Below are 24,623 nucleotides of genomic sequence, written 5' to 3' on the forward strand. Positions count from 1 at the left end.
CCACCGTTATTTTCTGGAATAGCTAGGAGGCTGAGGCTATGAAGGAGGGCTTGTGCAAAAATCATATCTGGAACTATTGCATTTTGAACTGAGCAGAGCTGGCCCTACCACTAGGCAGAGTGAGGCAAGTGAATCAGATGGAAGGTGGCGGCAGCAGCCCCAGCAATTCCTTCTGAGCCCCATAGTCATTCTTCATTGCCACATAGCTTCTAAGGCAGTGCTATTTTTCCACAGTTTTTTTTTTGGGTGATACTCAGAATGAAAACTGCACTAGATATTCCCCCCTCCCCCCATTTATGGAAATCGATCAACATGTCATGAAAGCTATGTATTTCATAATGTGTGCATAGAGATTTAAGTGCCTGTTTAGCTCAGTGTTCATGGATCAGGGACCTGGTCCATGAGGCATGCTTTTAACAAGTCAGTCTCCTTCCAGATGATGGTCTCTGACTGACTACTATTCTTTGCTCTTCTTTTTCCAGTTAATGAAACTGATGACATTGGGCCCTTGCATGAAATCAATATTACTAACCCATCATCATTCAACTTCAGGCTCTCCAATCTGAGCATCAGTACAAAGTACAAGTTCTATGCAAGAGCCTGTACTGTACAAGGCTGTGGGAAACCAATCACAGAGGAAGCAGTAACAGTAAGCGAAGGCAGTAAGTTACAAATAGAGTGGTGCTGAATTTCCATTTGATGTTTTTGCATTAAAATTCTGTAGGTTTAATGCCAATGACTTTTTCCCTGCTTTTCACCCAATTCTCGGATAAAGCTAACGTTTAAGGCTTCAAAGAGCAACAGAGCTCTGATTTAAGGATATGACAACATTACCATTTTGTTACTGTTTCACCATTACCATTCTGAAGTATTTACAAAATTGCTTCCTGTGATAATTCTCTGAAGAAATGAATTTGCATTTTATTCAATTTGTGAGCCTCCACATTTAGAAAGACCTGGGCTTTAAGGGATTGAATATCTGAATTTTGCATTCCACTTTCTCCTGGAATGAGAGAGAATGGTATCTCAAACATTTAGAGGTGAGGAGACATTCAGTTCACCTTAAAGGTGAACCTGTCTAATGCACACTTTATGAAACAACATGTGAACTAAAACACGACCATCCTTTGAAATTCATACTTCTCTGAATTTTGCAGTGCAGTTTTTCAGTCAAGAAATGCATACAAAAATGCAAATACTGGGTGGGAGGAGTGTGCATCAAATTGTATTATATTGGTGAAATTAAGAGACAGCCATGCATTATATTAGGGCAGTGATGGCCACATTCAGCCCTCATTCAGCTGTTTTGGGACTACAATTCCCATCATCCCTGGCCACTGGTACTATTAGCTAGGGATGATGGGAGTTGTAACCCAAAAACAGCTGGAGGGCCAAGTTTGGCCATCACTATATTAGGGGAAATTGGTTTCCAGAAATGTGACTATTAAGGGAAAAGGTACACAGGAAAATGTGTGTATTAGAAGGAATTCACATTAAAATAATGATAAATTTTCATGAAGTACATTTAAAAAAAATCTCAAAGTGATGTTGAAATGTGGAGAACTGAAGACTTAAAAAAATGGGATACTGTGAAAAACCACAGTTGTCGGTTTTGCCCATCCGTATGCATTATGAAGCAATTCCAGGCTGAACAATTGGAGTGCAGTCTAAACATTCAGTTAATCAAAGGACATTAGCAAACTTCATAAATTTGTTCCAAGTTAGCTCAATGCTGAATTCACCTAACTTTGGGTCAGACTGCAGCCATCAGGTATAAACTTGTGTATTGTATAATACAATGCTTGCTGCAGGCAGACCACTACTTTTACCATAGATGTGGCCCAGAGTAAAAAATAAATAAATCAGTTTTGAATTCTTCAATCACTCCTTCATTGGTTATATTCAGTGGTTCACTTGCTGATCTGATAACCAAACCCCTGCTAATACAATTACCCATCTCACTCATCTAAAAAACAATCAGAAGAATGGCTTGACCAGTCCACAAATCCAGTCCTGTTACTGAAAACCAACTTGATATTAATTGGTACAATTAAGTGAGATTGGCACACCAATTTGCCAAAGGGAATGAGATAAGAAGAAGATGCCCTCGCTTATCAGTGTGGATAATACGCAATAGCAGTGTTGACAGGGAAAAGTCAAATATTTTCTTGCACTTTCTTGCATTTAATAGACTCTGACTTGCGAGTGGCACAACCCATTTAGACTACAAATCAAGTCTATGGGACTCTTACCAAGGTTCCTCATGTTAAGATAAATTAAACACACAGCATGAATGGTTTCTTTGAATGTCTGGTCAAATATACTCCACCCCGTTTTACAAATGATATTGTCTGCGTCTGCCAGCCAGACCTGGCATGTTATGATCCCTACTCTACAATATTAAGTCCCACTGAAGTCAGAGGGTCTTATTGCTGAGTAGACCTGCATAGGAGTGCACAGTTAACTGTTTTCCACTTCGCATGCTTGAGACATCTGAGCTATTTGCTCTGCAGGTCAGTTCTGCAACCTCATCAATAGTTTGCCAACTTTCCAGACTAGGGAACCACCTGCTCACAGCTACTCAGTCTTATCAGAATTCACCTTCAGCTTGTTGGCCCTCACCCAGCCCTCCACTGTGTCCAGGCACAGATTCAAGGCTGGTTCCTATGTAAGAAGAAATACAGAACAGAAGATCAGAGGGAAAGAATAGCATAATGATGACGCATTCACATATAGCGTGCAATTAGCCTATCACATACACTCCTTGTGTCCACAACTACCATCCTCAGTCAGTCAATCAATCAGTCACCCAATGACTATGTGCAACCCCACCCCCACCCCCTAACATCAGCGTCACACCCCAGAGTGGAGAATATTCACAATTTTCTACCAATCACCTCACCCAACAAGGTACAACAGACAATGTACAAATCCAACTGTTAGCCAGGTTCTCCTGTTCGTTGAATACCAACCAGATACCCCCCAATCTCACCTAGGAATATTAATTTGCACCCAGTTCACTGATTAGTGTATCTAAGGCTAGGGCCACCCATTATGTCAAGCAAGCGAGGAGGTTGGCACTCTCAGCCTAGTAGGGCTGCACCTCTCTATGTCACAGTGTACTCCTTTAAAGCTTGCTGTGCTTGAACTTGCTCAGTGTCCCGGTACTCCATCTCTCCTCTTCCTCCCATGTAATGCAGATTAACCTAGCCTGCGAGGCACTTGGGAGCTAGGAGTGGGGAGGAATTCAATACCCATCTCTCTTCCCCCTCAATGACAGCTTAATTGTTTCCTTCCAGGGGATCTGCAGCAGGTCTCCTCAAATCCCATGGTCCCTTGAGTTCTTAGAGAATGCTAGGAGTGTAAGAAATACGACTTAACAGTTTTTTGTCACGTAGGCAGATTCAGGTAGTCAGAGCTTCCTCTCCGTGATGTACACAGTCTGTCCCTCGAGATGCATTTGCGTGGAGGTCTTAAATTGTTATTTGGGACAAACACAGTGGCAATTTTCATGATCATGGCAACACCTATTTCTAATGCTGCAATCACAGCAATTGTTTCTGGCTGGATGCAGCTGTATCTGTGAATGGCTCAGATCATACACTATATTCATAGCAATGATGTATCTGCTAAGATAGCTTGTATGGAGAAAGTTCTGAATGCCTGAAGCAACTATCAAAAGCTATCTTTTGTTCAGAATGAGATATCCCAGAGTTAGCCAGGAGGTAGTTCTACTTGCACAGCAGATCACTACGGTTTTAATAGTCATTCTTTAGAGACAAATTTCACCAAGACTGTCTTAACTTTCCATTTGTCATGCGAAGTTGTTGATCAGAGACCAGCTGTCCAACATTTTGTGATAAGTGTGTTGAATAGCAGACACATATACTATGGGGAAAATTGTATAATAGCTCATCTTTGGGGAAGGTTTAGCTCATTTTCCCTACAGTATCATAAGTTCTCATAAATCTCCAAACCCGAGAGAAATCTTCTGAAATTGCAGTCAGGTGTTTAAGGTTCATGTGCTTCCCTTTGTTTAAGGTTCATGTGCTTCCCTTGGTACAGCAGAAAAATGAGGAATGGTGTTGGTTGGTTTATTTTATTATTGCTTCTATCTTTCTGTATATTAAAAATACATTTAAGCTGGCCGCTTTCGGTTTTCTAAAGCAAATGCCTATAGCTCAGTGACCTTTCAATTTATTGACCATAAATATGTCCTTACCAATGTGTTTTTGCTTTTTATTTTTCAGGTTTCTCCATTTCTTTTCCTCTTCTACCTACAAATGCCTACCCAATTATCAATAATTTCTCTTGTGTAGTCATTGTGTGCCTATTGTATAATGAACAACTCACTTATTTGGGAGGGTATAGATGCTCAGCTCCTCCTCAGTGGACTTCTGCATTAAACAAATCTTAAGACCTCCCAGAGAACAAGTGGTTGAATCTCAGTATAGAAGTCTTCTGGAGGGCAATCCTGAAATCTGGCAAATTACCTGGATGTTTGGTAGATGTCTTTAAGATTCAAGGCTTCCCTGGCATCCAGTCTCATAACATCCACTGCCCTTTTCCTCTTGGATGGATAGGGGGAAGATACACTATCCATTTCAGCCCTTTCATGCCTACTTCAGACAGTTGGACTCCAAAATGTCTCTTTAAAAATCCCCTTCCCCAATCAAACAGCTGGTGTTTGATTGTAGGCCAGGAAACCAGCAAGGTTTCAGTGGAAATGAAGCCCCGGAAACAATGCCAGATTTACATATAAGCTAAACAAGCTACAGCTTAGGGCCCCACTCTTTTGGGGGCCCCTAAAAAATTTAAAGGAAAAAACTGGATGTACATTTCCAAAATATAAGATAAAAATAAAATAAAACCTACATACAACAACAATGTTTTGTGTTGTGTAGGCTCCTATGATGTAAGTAATGGGGCCCGCCGGCTAGCCTGCTCCCTAAAATATCACTGATTTGCTCATTTCTATATCAATTACTTTGATAAAATACACATTTTGTTATGTGCAAATGGCTTTAGATACCTATTAGGTCCATAAATTACCATATAGTATATATTCAACACAAAAAAACAGTGACAATTTGTTGTTGACAAAGGACAGCTGGACATATAAAGGGCCCCATTACCTTCAGTACCTTAGGTCCTCATCAAACCTAAATCCGGCCCTGCCCAGAAGTGTATTAAGGACAGAATTTGCAATGGAGAACTCTCTTCTACAACCATAAGGTTCTTGACTAGTGGCTACCATCCAGAAGATCATAAGCACCACATCTAAATAATGGAATGGCAGGTTCTGATCTTAGAAAAGAGACATGTGATCCTTTTGATTTTCCCTTGGTTCCTTTGCATAGTGATGTCCATGCACTGCTGTCTTTTAAATCACAGCCTTAACCACTGATTTATTATTACCATGATAAAATTTCCAACCTACAACAAATATCTCTGAAAGGTCACATATCCAAATAGAATGCGGGTGTAAAATTACTGCCATACTTATTCTACAAATTAGAGTCTCTTGCTACTTTTCCTTTCAGTTTTTAATCTCACGGAGCTGACATTTTCAAGTGTTTTGCATCATTCATTATGACAGAAATTGACACAACAGAGTTTATTTTTTGCCTTGTTGCCTTTTAGACAGCATTTCTATTAAGTGTACCATTTAGACTTTGAGTTGGGGGGGGACATAATTAAAATATGACTTGTAATGACCTGCTGCTTAATTTGTGGTTTGATTAGAAAATGTAGTTTCAACTTTACAGAATTCATTTAGCAAAATCTACTCTGCTAGATAGTTTTAATTATGTTAAAACCCTTCGCATCAAATTTTGGTTAATGTGCCGATCAACATGTTCACTCTCTCTGTGGTGGTATAATAATTAAAGTAGTGATTGTAATTGATGGATTGTTGTCTTGGAGAAACATATCATATTCTGCTCTCTTTGACTATGCCCACAGTGTTCTTAATCTTTTCTTTTTTCCTTCAGTTGTCTTCTGAGTGTTAATCTCTCAAAGCTTCTGTTTGCTTGCTTTGTAGTTTCAGAACTAATGATCATAACTTCAGCACCAGACGGGTAGATAGTCCAAGAGTTTCCAATCTCCATATTATGTGACTTAATAAACACCAAATATCTTGTTCATAGTGGGATCTAGAATGATAAATTACATCCAGCAAATTAAGCCACTGAAGTCCTTGTTTAGAAAAAGTGCAAAAGAATCAGCGCTATCTAATTTATTTTATATACTGCTACATATTCATAAAATATGTAAGAGCAATTTACAACAGAGCTTATAAGACCATGCAGTGAAAACCACATTAAAAAATAAGACGTTTAAGAAGTTAGTTGGGTTTAGATTGCTGAGAATGTATTGAGGTTGCCTTGGGCAAGTCAACACTTCTTGGCTCATTTTAAATAGGATTACATCTCTGTTTGGGACCAACTTCTCACATCTAATCCTTGATTGATAAATAAAATAATCTAAGTCATTATGCCACTACCTAATTAAAGTACATCTCAAGGTTGCTGTTGGGAGTTGAAGGAACCACATAGAAACATTTGCAACTTTCTGACAGTTCATATTCTGTCATTTTGAAAGTAGAGATAGGTCAACACATTAAAAAAAAAGTCTTATGGATCAATTATTTTAGTTATCCTATTTCACAGTGAAAGTATTCTGTATTTTAACAGATTTTTATTAATGAGCGTATGGCCATGTTCAGCTTTAGGCTAGTAGTGATTGTGGGTTTTTAAAGAGCAACAAACCATGATCTCTGGTTTGCACATAGTGGGAACCCAAGTCTTCTTGGTTTGTGTATCCGACTCACACAAGTGGAAGAGTGAGAATAGAATGATCAAAGAGTCTGCACTTATACACCACTTGTTCACAGTAAACTAGGAAGTCTCATTACATGCCAATCATAAGATAATTGAATCTGACCAAATAGCCCTATTCCACTGACATTTAAACCTGAAACTCAATGGAATTTAAGTTAAATCAATAAGACAAAACTCACTTTTCATGCAAGGAATCCATACTGAGGTGTGACTTTAGGCTTCATATTAGGTCAGGCATAGGCAAACTCGGCCCTCCAGATGTTTTGGGACTACAACTCCCATCATCCCTAGCTCACAGGACCAGTGGTCAGGGATGATGGGAGTTGTAGTCCCAAAACATCTGGAGGGCCGAGTTTGCCTATGCCTGAGTTAGGTAGGTTCTGTTTATACTGTTTTGTGATGCTCAGAAACAAAGCTCAACGAGAACAGAGCAGTTAGCAGCAGATGTTAGGGGGGAAGTTTTCCAGCCTTTCTTAACAGATATAGATTTAAATATAAATGTTATCATATAAAAATGATTTATGTGATATTAACATTATTTATGTGAATATAAAGATTACCTAGAAATAGAAAAGTATTACTATATTTCAAATACTGACATTTATATTCAGTGTTCTCCAGAATACTTATAATTAAGGCAGAACACCTAATAACCTAAACGAGCAGGTCTTGTTCAAAATTTTAATTAATATGTTATCTAAGGTAGATGTAAACCTCATCAGGTTATACTGTCAGTGTTAACTTCTTCTCCATACGTTTTGTGTTACATTATACATTGCAATATATACAACATACCAGTAGTTCTTTTAATTTGAATCCTAAACGATCCCCAAGGGAAACGCTGATGATGTTCACATAATCACTTACCTAATCCTTGGAAAGGAATAGCTAAACATGTTCATATTTACCTGTATTGATTTTGTAACTGTGCCTTCGAAGGCCCTAACCCAATTCACATATTTTACTTAACTCTGTACATTTCGTAGGTAAAGCTGTCGGGAAGATTTCTGAAGCAGTAAATCCCACCCCAAAGACTCAGCCTCTTGAGGCACTTGAGCCTGGAACTGCACACACAGTTCGACTAGTAACTAAGAATTGGGTTGATAATAATAGCATTTCTGCAGATGTAATAGACGCCAGGGGGAGAGGTGAGAATTTTCTAAGGCCTCTAATATGGCCATTATTTTTGTAAAGCAAAGTTTAGCAATATAATTGCAAGTTGCTTCAGATAGAGAGCATTATATAAACACGTTTGGAGAATACAGACCCACTGCCAACAGTCTCATTGATATTCTACCATCGACATCAACAGAAGCAACGCTCACTTAACTCTCAATTCTCAAGCCACTCTCTGTTGAGGAATTTCAGGCCGGGCCTGGGCCATAAAGGCTTCTGCTGATGGAACCAGAGATCAAGCAGTGAGTCAATTCCATTTGTGAGCTGCTTCCTTCTTCAGGAGGACCTTGAGTCATGAGGTCCATCCCAAGCAGGCAGCTGTATAAGGCCAGGCATACAGAAATATTGCCGAGACCATAGAGGAGGTGACATTTTAGTAGTCAATACCTCTTTGTCTTGTGGGTGGTTATTCTTATCACATCTTTGCTTTAGGCAGATAAAGTTTGTAAATGGTTTTATCTGTGACTAGAGTCGTCCTACTCCACTGGTGGTGATGCAGCGAAGAGAAGAGCAATCCTATATTGAATTGGGGGGGGGAGAGATTTAAGCGGTGGATGACCCACCATTGCCAAAGCCCTGCCACCTCACCTTCTGCTCCTGTGGAAAGGGCTTGCATCTTTTTGCATGCATTAAAAAAAACCCAAAATCCCTCACATTGAAACCAATAAGAGATCAGTTAATTATAGCTGTGTCAGACTGGTGGTATTATTATTATTATTATTATTATTATTATTATTATTATTATTATATAAATTTGTATACCCATAGACCTCAGGGTGGTTCACAACACAAGGCACTCAGTTAAGGGGCTCAGTCAATTGGCATATATGCAAACCAAAGAGGGCTGGATCCAGCAGATTCAAGGCCACCCACAGAATGCCCTGTTTTGCCCCCTAGCACTGATGGAACACTGAAGGTAGTACATCACAGCCTAGAGACTTTTCTGTAGCCACTCTTGGAAAGTCTCCCGTATGGGCAGCAAGCAGAGTTCTACCTCGCCAATGGAATCACTCTTCTGTCCAGTTCAAACGGCATTCAGTTAGCCTTATGCAGAGGTTAAGGGTAGTCTCCTTGCTTTTGTAGCTTTCCCTAAGCTTGATCTCCCATAAAACTTACTTGTACCAGTGTAGGTGAGTCCAGCACTGGCCAATTTCCATTTGTACTCCAGAGTGAGTGGCTTGAGAATTACAGTCTAGATTTAAAATGCCACTCCACACATTGCATTGCCAAGAAGGGTGAAAGTGAAATTATTTTTAAAATGTTGAATGTGTATTATCTACAGACTTTAGCTGCTATGCCCAATCCCCAGCGGGTAGGTCTCTTACTCCTTGCATCTTAAATGCAGCTAGCTAAGCACTTGCATGTGTTCTGTATACTTTTTAACTCTGTCTCTATTCCAAAAACTGCTTTTGCATGACAGGCTTACCTAAGATCTGTATTGGCTTTCCTATTTGGCATGAATCTCTTTAATCAAAATCTTTGTTGGAATTCTCATTCCAGAGATCAGTTGCGTGTGCTGCAAACTATTTCTTTGCCTTTAATATAAATGTTGATCTTCAGTTCTGTCCCACTTGGAATGATGGAATCCGTTCCTCTATAGCAAAAAGTGTTTCATGCAGAATCAGTTTTAAAATGCAGCTTTTAAGTTATTGTAAATGAGAATATAATGATTTGGATATTCTTCTTTTCTGATGCACGTACTTTCCCCCCCATTTCTCTCATTTGAAGCATCCATTGGGATTTATGAAAGAATCTCTACGCAAGGCTGGTTTATTGGACTGATGGGTGCCATTGCTCTTCTGACTTTATTGTTGCTCACAGTCTGCTTTGTTAAAAGGAACAAAGGAGGGAAATACTCAGGTAAACCATGCTTGTGCTCTCCAAACTGAATACACCTCATCTAACTCATGCTCAAACCACTGTTAGACTGCCACAAGCTCCATGATCCCATCCAAGAAATGATGCTCTGTGGGTCCATTCCAGCCATTGAGGGGCCTTGCAGAATTTCTGGAAGTGAGCCTTCCTCTCTGTTGTCCCATCCCCTTATCCCAAGGTAAGACTTCCAAAGGGAAGATGGGAACTCCAATAGGGAGTCTGTGAGAGGAATCAATCACAGCTTGTAAGGTAAAGGTAAAGGTACCCCTGACCATTAGGTCCAGTTGTGGCTGACTCTGGAGTTGCGGCGCTCATCTCACTTTATTGGCTGAAGGTGCCGGCGTACAGCTTCCTGGTCATATGGCCAGCATGACTAAGCCGCTTCTGGCGAACCAGAGCAGCGCACGGAAAAGCCGTTTACCTTCCCTCCCGAGCGGTACCTACTTGCACTTTGACGTGCTTTCGAACTGCTAGGTGGGCCAGAGCAGGGACCAAGCAAAGGGAGCTCACCCCGTCGTGGGGATTCGAACCGCCAACCTTCTGATCGGCAAGCCCAAGAGGCTTGGTGGTTTAACCCACAGCACCACCCGCATCCCAATCACAGCTTGTAGTTGGTGCCAAATTTGAAAGGTGCTGCATTCAAGCCCAGTTTGCCAGGGAAGACTGCAGCTTCTTCCTCTGCAGTCATATCATTACCTGCTCACAATGTCACATATGAGCACATGTCACAAATGGAATTTGCAGAGAACAACTGAGAAAGTCTTATCTCTCTTTCTGTACAGTGAAAGAAAAAGAAGATTTGCATCCAGATCCCGAAGGCCAATCGATAAAAGATGAAATCTTTGGTGAATATAGGTTAGTGTGTGCTTATAGCTCTTTGCATTGAACTATCGATTGGAATGTCTTTTAATAAAAACAACACAAGCAATCATTTTTCAGAGGAAATCTCGTGAGAGATTGGCATGAAATGCATCTAGAATACTGAAGTTCACACACATTTTGATGAAGGAAAATGGCTGGTGGAATGGTTCTTCCATGTGAATTGTTTCTTGTCTAGATCTCTAGATATATTAAAGGTGGTTTTATTTCCAGATTGGGCACTTACTGTTAGTGATAAAGGAAAAAATAGATATATTTGCCAAGATCCAGGTTTGAGGGAAGTACCCTTTGGTAAGAGAACCCCGGCAGAGATTTAAAGTCATAAAACATGTAGCAAGGTAAAGCATAGAAATATAGGCTGTTAGACCTTTAAAATATGTCCTTGTGAGTTCCAAAACTTTCTTCTTCCCTTAGCATAGAAAAGACCACACTTTTGGTAAGTTAAAAATGGTTTACTTACAAAGTCTCCAAAGGTCAGGTCCACGCGTTTTTTCCATACATCAGTTAGAAAACACAGGCAGTCAAACTTGGCTTAGTTACAGTGGTGAAAGTTCCTAAATTATTGGTTTAAGAACACAAGAGTGGCTTGTAAAAGCCATGCAGTCTGAACTTGGGGCAACCAGCTCAGACCTCTTCATACACTGAGCTTCTTGGGTATCTGAATGGTTACAATAGGATTGATTACCCTCCTCCCAAGCTGAGGGGGATTGACCTAGTTACGCCTGGCAGGACAGCTTACTCTATGACATTAACCCCTTCATGCATTGATTAGACTTAAGCATGTTGATTATGAAAGGCTGGTTATCCCACATTTATCTAGTAGGCAGGTCTTGTTGCTATTATATAATGCATAGAATTCTATAAAACTGCTTAGTTGTTATCTATAAGCTGGAGAAACTCACCAGATTTCCACATGTGCACATGGACAATCCCTTCCATAACAGAAACAAATGAATGGGGTCTCTGTTTGAAATTTGCCACACTGTTGTGAGCAATGCAAGTTATTATATGTATTAAAATCTATGTCAACCATATGTAATGACTGTTTCCTGATCAAGCAAACCAGCTGTTCCTAATGGTGAATTTGAAAGGTTTCTGACTAAATCTAAATGCTCCACCTAAGGTACAAAACCACATAATGTACCATTTACAAGTTCTGCATAATTCCTTGTATATTTAATTTTTAATGCTTTCTTAATGGGACAGATAATTAGAAAGGTAAGCAAGTCATGCAGGTGGTATCTTTCAGTCCCCAGGTAAAGTATCAGGTTCACCTCCATGCCTTGATTATCCCTCCAACATTGGTATCTTCTTCCCTTTCCTTGGTTTCTGCTCAAAGGTAGATGTGTCAGACTTACCTTCCCATTTATTCCTTCTTCCCTTCTCTTCCTACTTTTTGAGTACAAATTACTCCTCTGATTGAACAATATTCGCACCAATTTGGGTGATCTAAGAATCTTTATTACCTTCTTGTAACTTATAAGTAAATAATGTTATATAGACAAGAGTGTAGTGAAAGGATATCAGTAACCCAGGAACTTGTGTCAAGGAAAAATAAAACCAAGCGTGTGAAAGATTCAATCGTATAGATCAGGAATGGGAAATCTGTGATCCTCCAGATGTTGCTAGACTCCAGCTTCCATGAGCACTAGCTAGCATGGCCAAAAGTCAGGGGTGATGGGAGTTGTAATCCGACAACATCTGGAAGGCCACCAGTTCCCTGATCGATTGTTTTCCTCAAGAAGCTTCCATGGTTCACAGAGTTATTAAAATAAGGAAATTTATAATGTAACTAGATTATGCTGGAAACTATCTATCTACCGTATTTTTCACTCTATAAGACGCACCCGACCATAAGACACACCTATTTTTTAGAGAAGGAAAACACGAAACAAGAAAGCAACACAAAGCCTCCTGAGCGAAGAGGCAGGAGCGCTCCGGCTGCGCTCAAGAGGCTTCAGCGATAGCTGCACAGCCTGCATTCGCTCCATGACGCATACATATTTCCCTTTACTTTTTAGGAGGGGAAAAGTGCGTCTTATAGAGCGAAAAATACGGCAATTTCCTTTTTTACTTGGATGAACCAGCAGCTTCCAAAACTAAGCTATAATTAGAATTGTGCCAAAATCTGTCCTCTGGTTTTTTGTTTTTTGATTTCTTTCCCTGTAAGGGAGACTTATTTGTTTTTCTTCCACTTAGTCAGGACACTTTAGAATTTCTTTGCATTTCTGTATCATGGTGTGGTGGTTGAGGGTGGAGTCTTTGTTTTCCATCCCAGAAAACATTTCCTTGGCATTCTGCTGCCACCCCAGCTGCTCATACTTCCTGATGTGAAAAAGCCACATGGGCAGAGCACTTGGCTATCGAGTGCCTAAGTTTGCTGTGCTGGCTGATTTTGTTTTTTCAAGTTCTTCTCTTTCTTTCCCTTTTTCAAAAACACTCTCTGCCCTGATTTCTTTAAAAGTAAAAAGACTTCAAGGTTAAAGAACAATCATGGACACTACCTCCCCTCCTTCCAGTTAAAGACATCATGGGATTTTTCAGGAAGTGCAAGCAGTTAGGAAAGTCGCAGGATGCAGAACACCGGAGACATGATTTGCAGAAAGAAAAAAATGACGCTCAGAAAACCCCTTGGCCATCTCAGAATAGGCAAACTAAAATTGACAGTGTTCTTGCTCCAAATAGTTTTCCCAATTGCTCTTTTCCCTTGATGTGGCTATGTGGAAAATGCCTGTTTGTGCTTCTCATCCATGCTTCTCCTTTTATAGTGACAGCGATGAAAAGCCACTCAAAGGGAGCCTGCGGTCTCTTAACATGGACATCAAAACTGCAGAAAGCGCTGACAGTTTGGTGGATTATGGAGACGGGGACCACAGAATGTTCAACGAAGATGGCTCTTTTATTGGAGCTTACACGGGCTGCAAGGAAAAAGCATCGGTTGAAAGCATTGGCAGTTCTACAGCAACCTTCCCTCTCCATGCATAAGATGTTAGCATGAATAATTCATTTCAGATCACCATATTTATCGTTTACTAGCCATCAAATATCATACAGGTCAGACGTAGGCTGCAGGAAAGTTCAAGACCTTGACATCCGGCCTATGTAGAAATAGGCGGTTGACTTCGAAAGCTGGTTTTTGAGACTCTTCTTCCTCAAGGCACGGTGGTTTTCAGTTAGTTAAAATGTGACTCAGACCTACAGTTTGGTAAGATATATGCCACTCAGTCTGACCAAAACCATGGCTACTTCAGTGTTATATATGTATATAGGGATCTGGTGCCCTCCATGTTTCTTACGACCCAGTCCTTTAGATACGTGTGGCTGCAACGGCACTCAAACAGCTTACACTAAAATGTTTACTATGGCGTCTTTGGTTTCAATGGTGGGTCACAGGAGTCCTCCTGCACTGCGTCTCAGATGCAATCGCATTTTAAAAAGTGACTACCAATTACTGGATGCTTAGGATTCTGCTGGCATGACACACCCTGGGTTGGCCAATGTCAGATAGGATGCTGTCTGACCAAATCATTGCCAGCCCTGCCTCTGCTAAACCCACCTGGTGCTCAGTTCTCTGCTGCACGGCAACACTATGCCAGTGTGTTGCATCTGCCAATGGTGTGCTAACACTGACCCATGGTAGCAGTGTGGCATCTTGTATCCAGAACGATCCCAGTGCAATGTAATCTACTACTCACCCACTCAATTCCAAATGTTTGTTGGCACACTATAGCTAAAAGGATTGGACCTTCCTTTGTTTCTCATTGCCTTTGTATAAACATTTCAAAGCCCATTTTCTAATACTATCATAACCCCGGTACTTACAGGGATCAGACTCCGGGCAGAGAAATCAACAGTTACTTATAGTAAAGTCCTACATAGTAAAGAGAGAGAGAGAATTCTAAATAAATGCATTCCAAATGCCACATTATTTAATGCCCTAAAGGCAACTTCCCCAATGATTATGGAATTCATATTCCGTGTTGATAGCAGGGGCTTCGAAATGCAGCATGATCTACCTTCTGCCAAACTTCCTGAAACAGTGGATTAAAAGTTTTTCTCCTCTTTTTGACCACTAGCTGGTGCTCTTTCTTTAGGAAATCAGCTGCAACAGCTTTCTTCTCGCTGGGGAAAGCACAGGTCTGATTCAGAGCAATTGAGTCAGTTTTGGGGGGGGGGGGTAATAGGTTCTCCGACTGCTTAGCACCCCTTTTAAGCAAAGTGCTGCCTTTTGAAGCAAACTGGGTTTATCAGTACCCTAGCTGTATATTTGTACACCCACACACCTTTTTGTACATATTCTGTTTATATTGTTGGAATGGGGGCAAGACACATTTTTTTTGTTGCTGCTGTTGTTCTGGGGGGTTTTTTTGCAGCAAAACACAATGGTTTCTGGGACCATGGAGCTGAGGATCAACTGGGTTTCTCTTGTCAAGTCCAGTTTTATATGAATGAGGTACATTTTCCATACAAAACATGTTGAGAAGCATTTCTGCTGTATTCAATTTCCCTCCTCCTGTTACACACACACACACACACACACACACACACACACACAATCCCCCAATGAATATTTTAAAATTCATTGCAGGCACAGCTTATGTGCTACTGAATCAAAGGAAATGTCATTACTGAAAAAAGTCTTTTATATATATTATTATTATTATTTAGTCCCAGCAGAGTTGTCTATTTGAGCTTGTAGAACAACTGTTACCCAGTACTAGAATTATTCCAGTGAGTTTTATGCACACGTGGTCAGGTTAATGACAATGATATTGGAGGCTGCTGCATGAAAAATTATCCCAGGGTGAGATATCTCAGCATTTTGTGTGAACATATAGTCAGTTTGTTATTCAACCTTTCCCCATATTATTTGGTAAGCATTTACATATACATACTGATAAATCTGGTGCATGCATTTTAAAAAATAAATTCTGAGCATGTACAAATATTATGCTACTATTGTTCTCTTTTGAGGTGATTATGGAATTTAACAAATAGTGATGGAGAACTAGCTCCACTTACTCCAGGGCGAACTCAGAATCTTCATAGGGCTTCAGTTTAGTGCAAAGGGCATCCCAGTTGGCAACACTTCAGTCAGTTACTTTGGGGGGATTATTAGAGCATTTGGTGCCAAGATGACTGAGATAATTTAGGCTCTTATAACAGTTCACACAGGTAGTTCTTTCGGCCTGTTCCACAGGTGACAGAGGAGATTGCGTCACCAAGATTGGCTGTGTGTTATCGTTTATCAACTTAAAATCTGGCAGAGAGTGAGGAAGCCTGTGTCATTCCTTCAGTGGTATTTTGGAAAGTGGTAAAATCTGAACTAGATACACCGATGCAGCAATGCCTTCCTTGGGCAAATGCCACAGAGGAAAAACCTGAGCCAAAGTCTCATGTGCCTTCTTTAGAGGGACTGAGGAGCTGGGTGGATGCAAAGCATTCAATGCCCATCAGGGCCCACCATATGATGTGGAAATTTGCTAGTCCCCAAGGACTCAAAACGCGAGGCTGACCTCCCAATATTGGTTCAAAAATCTGCTGGGGGGACGGGACACAAAACCCTGTTAAGGCATTCAGTTACCTGGGAGCACCTTGTTGACCATCACATAACAGCAGTATGTATCAGACTTTTTACAAATGCTTTATGATGCTACGGCAATATCCCTTCTGTTTCCCATTTATCATATGAGTGCTTTTATCTATTCCAATTTTTCCTTCAGAAGGTGTAAACCTTAATGTCACATCTCAAAGCTAGAAGAAAACATAAAATGCCAAAAGAGAGTGCACAATGAAAATGTTTTTAAAAATTGCATTGAATTGTTAAATATGTGTTAGCTGAATATTAATGAATAGTGTGAGATTTTGGTTTTTTTAAAAAAAAGTCTGCCTATTAATATCTTTCCATTGACACGCTCTAAAGACTTCTTTAAAAACAACATGAAACTCCTGAACATTCCTGGACATTTTCTTGAGCAAGAGAGGGGAGGGAGTTGTGAAAAAGAAATATTAATGTTTTCCAGTATGAGCTTAATAGCTGAAGCCAGAATACATGCTGTGATTTTAGCAGGGATGTTGTTTCCCCCCACAATAAGTGTAAATTTGAGATGACAGCAGAGTTGATTTATCTTCTTAAAAGCAGAGGTTATGTTGAACCTCTTTCTGCATTCAGAAATATAAAATTCCAGTAATATTTGCCACTTGATATGCAGAGCTGATAAATTGACATTGCATACTTAGATTTTCAGAAAGCTTATGTGAAAGGGATGGGCCATACTTGGAAACTTCTTTTCTTCATGTGATTCCTGCCCCAAGTCTACAGATTTGGAACTGTCAGGGTAAACCAGATTGTATTCTGCACAGCCTGAAACAGCTAGCCACTGGAAAAAACATAGTGAGAGCTGGTATATAAGCTACAATTGGTCCCAATATCTTACTACGACCACCACCAATCACTATATGACACATTTGGAAAATATAGTTGCCATGCAAAATTAAAATTATATCTAAAAAGCATCTCATGGTGATTTACAATGTAAAATTGGGCTAAGATTACAAAACAATATGGCTTTAAGGGTTTCAAATTGTACAAACAATGCAACATAGTAGATAACACATCATAAGCCACTACTTACTGGAAAGGGAGAAATAACTAATTCTTCTTTGTTTCATTATATTTATAAAGATTGTACGGAAAGCGTTTCAATAATAGAGTAGTTCTAGCAATATCCATGAGATTATAGAGCAGCTGCTTTGAGGATTTTGATTTGTTTCGGAGCTCTTTTCCATAGGATGTGGACCCATGCCATGTTTATAGAAAAAGAAGTGCCAGAACTCTTGTTCCCTTATAATAGCAATGGCGCCCACTTGAGAGGTGCCAGAACTGAGTTCTGCTGAGTTCCAGCTGAAAAAAACCAGTCCTGTTGTGGACCCATGGTTGTGCAGAAATGGTCCAATTGCAACCTTCCTAAAATTTCCATTGACTTGGCAACAGAGCAGGCCCTCTCAGACTAGGATTTGTTTCAGTTGGAATATTAAGTCTTTCACCTCTGAACGCGCAATCATGTGCAGACTCCTGTGGAGGTAAACTGTCTTAAACCAAACCCTGTTTAGGTATCTGCCTCCCCACATTAAATTAGAATCATATTAAAAAGAAAGCCCTGTCTCCTCTTATCATGTTGTTGGTAAAATTTCTCCAGTGAGTAGCCTGTTCTGCATGATGGAGGCTGCATAATATATTGGATGCAAACTCCTGGGTAGAAACTCAGGGAGTGCAGGATGAGTGCAGGTTAGTTAAAAGTGTAACATTGGAGGTTTATTTGCAAATCATCCCTATGCACAAATGGGAGACAGGGTGGCTGCAGATCAGGGTTCTGAATTGTTTAGACCAACTGCAAGTACAGAACAGGCTGCACACAGCAGAATTTGCTCCTCCAACACATGGAGGGTGATGGAGCCAAGCAAGGGCATGGCAACCATGGAACTTTTTTCAGAGTAAACACAGAATTACACTATAAATCTGCCATTCAGAGTCTTAAATGTTTACATGTCAGTCCCATTCCTATTCACCTCAAGTCTCCAAATTTGGGATCATCTGTAATTTTTCAGCTTTTGCACAGAATTGGTCAGAGCCAAAGCATAGAATTTGTTTTTATATATACATATATACACATTTCTTCATGGGGGGAAAAAAAGATGGGGACATGAATACCAGGCGCATACTGTTACTTTTTGAAATCAATGTTAGTGGAGGTTTATTAAGGCTTAGAAAAGTGTGTTTGTATTGTAGTTGCTGTTTGTATCATGCCGATGTATATGTATGGTTTAAAAAAAAATATTTTCATTCTACATGAATTTCAACTTTGCTAATAAAAGTTTGACTTGATGTAATCTTCAAAAGCCTGACATGAGGTATCCTCTTATCCTATGAAATATGAGAGTAGCAGGAGTTTTTGATGGCGCTCATCACTCCCAGAGCAGAGTTCCATAGGCTGGCAATTCCATCTATGAAATATGTGACCAGATATTGCTGTGTGTGTATTTTACAGTTGAACACTATGCCTGGAATTTTCTTCCAAAAAGATCTACCAATAAGCCCATCTTCGATCTTGTGCCATTGGGACCCCTATTCTCATCACAGAACTATGCTCTCCATTGTGGTTTAACAGACAATCCCACTTTGCAGGGAACTCTAGTTAGTGTAGCTCTAGGAATAGTCGTCTTACAAGTCTCAACCTGCTTAACAAACTACAGTGCCCAGGATTCTGCTGTTAAAATTGTAACATAGTGCTCACAATGGATGCAGATGTGGTGTTAGAAAGAAGCCACTGTTCATGGCAATGCTTCCTCATAAAACTGGGAGTTTTGACGCTCTGAAAATATTTGCGAGATATCCCCAATTCCCTCCAAATTCACCAATTATGAAAGAGGCAGGGAAATGTTACAGGGGATTTCATAAGACTCCAAAAGGGAGATTATGTCTCCAAAGCAAAGAAACTAAAAAGCAAATGACAGATACTGTGCCAGGGGGAAAATAAATATAAATGTGTAAAATCTGACCAGCAGGCTGTTGTGAACTGCAAACTGAGCCATAATACTTATTGGACTGATGGGAAATGGGAAGATGATGCCATTCAATTTGCAACCAATGCTTAGCACCTTCACCTCGGTCCCCAATTCACTTGCAGCATTCTTTTCACTTGTGTTATCAAACAATTCCTCTGTGCCACCCACCCATCTCTCTGCGACTGTGCATTTAATGTTTTCGACCTTTTTACCTTCATGAACTAAGCACTCGCCGAGGCCAAACCATCAGTGCAAATACAAATGCACCTTGGAAAGGTATTAACCTTTCAGGGAGGTCTCAAGGGCATTTGAAATTTTGCCATTACTATTCATATTCCACATATAATGAGACTGATACTTTTCTCAGTATCATAATGGGGAGAGGAAAAAACTCACAATCATGTGCTCCACTGGGCTGAGAATAAAGATGCTACTTCCACCTTCAGATACTGAAAGCACAGAAGTTCAGATTCACTGCAATATCATATGCTCCATGACTGACTGAAACCAGGAGATGAGGAGAAACGGCGGCAGAGACGCAAAGTTAGGAGTGCAATATGGAATCATAATATCCAGCCTGAGGGACTCAAAATGAGTCAAGGTGCCATCTTGTTTACTTTTCCAGCAAGGGGATTCCAGCTGACCCCTGTCTAAAACACGGTAGTAAATTACAGTGAGGGGTTGGCACTGCTCTAACAGAGAGGTACAAAAGAACAGAAGAATAGCCTACTAGATCAGACAAAGGCTCATCTTGTCCAGCATCCTGTTCTCATAGTGGCCAACCAGATGTCTGTGGGGAACCAGGGAGTAGAACATGGGCTCAAGAGCCCTCTCCCCTCCTGTGGTTTCCAGCAATTGGTATTCAGAAGCATAGCTGCCTCCCGATTCTGGAGGCCAAGCACAGCCGTCATGGCTTGTAGCCATTGATAGCTCTCTCTCCCCATGACTTGGTCTAATCCTCTTTTAAAGCCACCCAAGATGGTGGCCATCATTGCCTCCTGGGGGAACGGGTTCCATAGTTTTACTCTGCACTGTGCATCATTGGATGTCCACAAGTCCTGGTGTTATGAGTATTTCTCTATCCACTTTCTTTGTAAATGTCTATCATGCTGTCTCTGGTTCACCTTTTCTCTAAACTAAAATGTCCCAAACACTGCAGCCTTTCTCCCTAGAGGAGTCGCTCCATACCCCTGATCATTTTGGTGACCCTTTTCTGAAACTTTTCCAACTCTCCTTTTGAAGTGAGTTGACCAGAACTGTAAACAGTACTCTAAATGTGTTTGCACCATAGATTTGTATGATGGCATTATGACATTGACTGGTTTATTTTCAATTCCTTTCCTAATCATTCCTAGCGTGAAATTTGCCTTTTTCATGGCTGCCACACACTGGGTCAACATCTTCAGCAAGCAATCTGCTATGACCCCAAGGTCTTGCTCCTGTTCTGTCACCTACAGTACATATCCAATGAGCATATATGTGAAATTCAGATTTTTTTGCTCAAACATGCCTCTACAAATTGCATTTGTCATTTTACTACTCATTTGCTCAGTTTGGAGAGGTCCTTTTGGTGCTTTTTGAAATCACGTCTTTGTTTTAACAACCCTTAACAATTTAGTATCATCAACAAGCTTGGCCACTGCCCTGCTCACACCTGACTCTGGAACAAGTTATGAACAAGTTTAAAAGCACAGGTCCCAATACCAATCCTTAGGGGACTCCACATTTGGAAAACTGTGCATTTATTTCTGTTCTTTGCTTCCTTCAACTTAACCAATTCCTGATCCACAAGATCCTCTTATTCCTTGACTGCTAAGCTTACTCTTGGGAGTAGGGTCACCATTTCTCATGTGCAGGTGTATTTGTCATTGATCTAACCAGAGCCACAATTTCATTAATTTGAAATATACCAGAGATCTAGTGCAATGTGACTTCAGACACTAAGAATGTTGGCAATGCAACTATGCCTTGGGTGTGGGAGAGATAATGTATTGCCTACATTATCTGGCCTGTCTGGCTTGTCTGGCCACACCTTTTCAGGTGACCTTCCTGTGGGAGACTTCCTGAGCAAGCTGGACATCAGTTATCAGAACAGTCAGGCAGATGCTGGTTCCCATAAGTCCTTACAGGGACCACTGAGACTGAAACCAAGCCTGCTGGGCTCCCACCAGCACTTGCCACTGCCATCCTCCCTCTCTTCCATTGTCATGAAATGACTTGCTCTTATTGGTGTTGGGAGGTGGCCATTTTTTAAATCCCATGGCAACGTTGTGCATTACTGACTCCACCTGTCAGGATACTGTCAGCGGCTCCTGGCTGGTTGCCCAGGAAAGTATAAAGACAAGGAAAAGTTTCTTACAGTCTTTTTTTTATTTCATACTTTATAGAGAGAGGCTATAGACCCCAGCCTCTTGGATAATGGCATTGTCCCGAGTGAATTTCCCTTCCCCTTCTCTCCCACTTCCTCATTCATCGTCATCATCATCTCCTCTACAGGTGCTGCTGAGTGCCCTCTGTCTTCAAGCTCTTTGCTCTCCTACTTATGAGGCTCATCGGCTTCTGGGAGATGGAGGGTCTGGAATGCTTTCTAATGATGATGTGTCGGCCAGGTATTGCTGTGGCTCTTCCATGATTTCCCAACTTTCCCCCTCATCTGCCTCTGAGCTGTGACCTCCCTCAAACCCCTGTTATAATTCTATACTGTCTTCCTCTTCCTCCTCCCTGGAAGTGTTAAGATGGAGGGGGCGGTTGCCACCACTCCTCCTCTGCCAAGTCCCTGACACCACCATTGTCACCACCACAGCTGGATAAACCTGCCAGTCCAGAAGGAGAATATGAGTGGCAGCTGCAGCAGGATCACCAATGGAGTTCCTTTTCCTGCCCTAAGATCCCACAGCCCTTAGAAGCTGGCCTAGAAATCACCCTTCAGAACATGGGAAGCTGATTTATACTGAGTCAGACCATTGGTCTATTTAGCTCAGTATGGTCTACGTTGATTTGCAGCAGCTCATCAGGGTTTCAGGAAGGAGACTCCCAAGACTACCTGGAGATGCTGAGGGTTGAACTTTGGACCTCCTGCATGTAAAGAAGATGCTCTGCCACTGAGATTTGGCCCTTTACTTTTCTCATCTTGGTGCCTCTGGGTCCTCACTGATGATGTGCATGCTTAATTTAGCAGGGTCTAGGATGGGGGCAGAATTAGAATTCATTGGCTTTGGCTTCTATTGGCTCTACCTCTGCCTGCTGTTTGGGCTCCCAGCATTCTGCCCCACTAGTGCTGATAGGCACCAGCCACCACTGGTGCATAGACTTCCCCCATGTCCAATTGAGGATGATTTTATACCCAAAAGGCAATAAACAGAAAATTGCAGCAGACTGTTCTGTTCTTTCTTTTTTAGTGGCTTCATAAGTCTGATGAGCTTGTTCTGCAGTTGTTTATTTCTATCTTGGCTGTTTATTTTATTTGATGCTCCGCAGCATCTTGGCATCTGCACTGGTGAAGGGCAGATTATAAACCTTTTGAATAAATAAACAACTGAGAAGAATTGTCCAAAGCACTCAAGAGTTTTGCTCGAAATGTTCAAGGTGAGAGAGTATCATTCAAAATGTTCAGTGCTGAGAACTTTCTGGGGGGGAAACCCACTTTTCAAACTAAATGAAAGGACTTTTGGGGAGGGGACGGAGTCTGCTGAACCCTATAAGCATTGCATAACACAGAAAGGAAACAAGTCTGTTATTCATTCAGAAAACATTGCTACCTGCTCTTCACCATAAGGTCCCAGAGCTGGTTACAACAACAGAACACAACATTATCAGAACAAATAAAAATATTGCAATTATAAAACACATAAAGACATTCAAAATACAGCAATATAAATTCAGCAAAAGATATGTGTCTCAAAAACCAATATAGAGTGTAAAGCTAGGCACACCACTATGGGGTGAGAGTTAGCATGTTGTATAATTTATTTAATCCGTTTTCACATTCCAGACACTCTGAGAATCGACAACTTCCCATGCTTTCCCCTTGAAACTGGTGTGCCACAAGAAACTATAATCCTACATTATTGAAATATGTGGGATCCATTTGCATAATGGTGGTTCTAATTCAGGGGTCAACAAACTTTTTTAGCAGGGGGCCGGTCAACTGTCCCTCAGATTTTGTGGAGGGCTGGACTATATTTTTTTTTGGGGGGGGATGAACGAATTCCTCTGCCCCACAAATAACCCAGAGATACATTTTAAATAAAAGCACACATTCTACTTATGTAAAAACACGCTGATTCCTGGACTGTGGCTGGATTTAGAAGGTGATTGGGCCGGATCCGGCCCCTGGGCCTTAGTTTGCCTACCCATGCTCTAATTCTTTGTCATCTTACCACGCTTCTTCCCCTATGGAAAATGGTGATGCTCTGTCATTCTGCTCATGCTGTTCATATATATGGCATCCCAAATCTTTATGAAGGCAGCAGGCGAGAGTGATGCGTCTTCTAAAGCAACCTGAAGGATGTCATGTTCACATCGCTGCGGAACAGTGGACCAGTGACTACATGATGGATTATATGTCAATTTCACAACAGGGTAGAAAATGTTAGCCTGTTTGGTCTCTGCTATCTGAATCTAAATATTGTTTCATTCTCTTTGTGTTGTTATCATCAGGCATCCACGTTGTATGGGCTGCAGTAGAACGGGTGGTAGTACACAAATAGAAAGAAAGAGAAAATAGCTTCAAACTAATATTATTGAGAATTTAGGAAGAGCTCTGTCCCATCAGTCCAGCATCCTGTTTTCACAGCGGCCAATAAGATGCCTATGGGAAGCCCACATGCAAGCAGGACTTCAGTGCAACTTGTGAATCCCAGCAACTAGTGTTCAGATGCAAATTGCCTGTGACACCAGAGCTATAACATAGACATCATGGCTCATAGCCATAACGGCTGGCTGCTAGCCATAATTGGTATGTTTTATCTCCAGTGTCAAAGGCATCATAACTGGGAAGCTCTGGTACCCAGGTCCTGCTTGCAGACTTCACATAAGCATTGGATGAGAGTATAACACAGCCATCGAGTCAAAGTTCCAGATCTGTCAGCTCTCATTCACAGCATTTATGTCATCAAAACTGAGATGCATATAATTCAAACAATGAGCCTTGCTCCCCCCGCAACATTCACTGACATCTGCAATTGTCATGTGACAAAACAAATAGAACCAGAATGGTATTCATTAGAGGTTTTTAAACAGAGGTTGCATGATCGTCTGTCAGGAATTATTCACCTGTGATTCCTG

The 24,623-nt window shown here is 40.9% G+C and overlaps 1 protein-coding gene and 1 long non-coding RNA gene across 7 annotated transcripts in view; both read left to right on the forward strand.

Moving 5' to 3' along the window:
- Positions 1-18,671, forward strand: part of LOC310757399 — a 495,892-nt gene extending 477,221 nt beyond the window's left edge. Inside the window, exon 2 of the long non-coding RNA XR_014545155.1 lies at positions 17,419-18,671. This is a non-coding gene — a long non-coding RNA (uncharacterized lncRNA). The remainder of the gene's footprint in view (positions 1-17,418) is intronic.
- Positions 1-18,671, forward strand: part of CHL1 (cell adhesion molecule L1 like) — a 193,754-nt gene extending 175,083 nt beyond the window's left edge. For 4 of the 6 annotated variants that reach the window (XM_083600447.1, XM_083600449.1, XM_083600450.1 and 1 more), the window contains 5 exons: positions 483-662; positions 7,829-7,990; positions 9,747-9,878; positions 10,676-10,748; positions 13,541-18,671. In XM_083600447.1, coding sequence (XP_083456573.1) covers positions 483-662; positions 7,829-7,990; positions 9,747-9,878; positions 10,676-10,748; positions 13,541-13,757 — 764 coding nt within the window. In that variant the 3' untranslated portion in view covers positions 13,758-18,671. The remainder of the gene's footprint in view (positions 1-482; positions 663-7,828; positions 7,991-9,746; positions 9,879-10,675; positions 10,749-13,540) is intronic. The other 2 variants (XM_083600452.1, XM_083600451.1) reach the window with 1 other exon arrangement.
- Positions 18,672-24,623: the final 5,952 nt, after the last annotated feature.

Source organism: Podarcis filfolensis (assembly GCF_964270895.1).
Source record: "Podarcis filfolensis genome assembly, chromosome: 2".
Classification (NCBI taxonomy): domain Eukaryota; kingdom Metazoa; phylum Chordata; class Lepidosauria; order Squamata; family Lacertidae; genus Podarcis; species Podarcis filfolensis.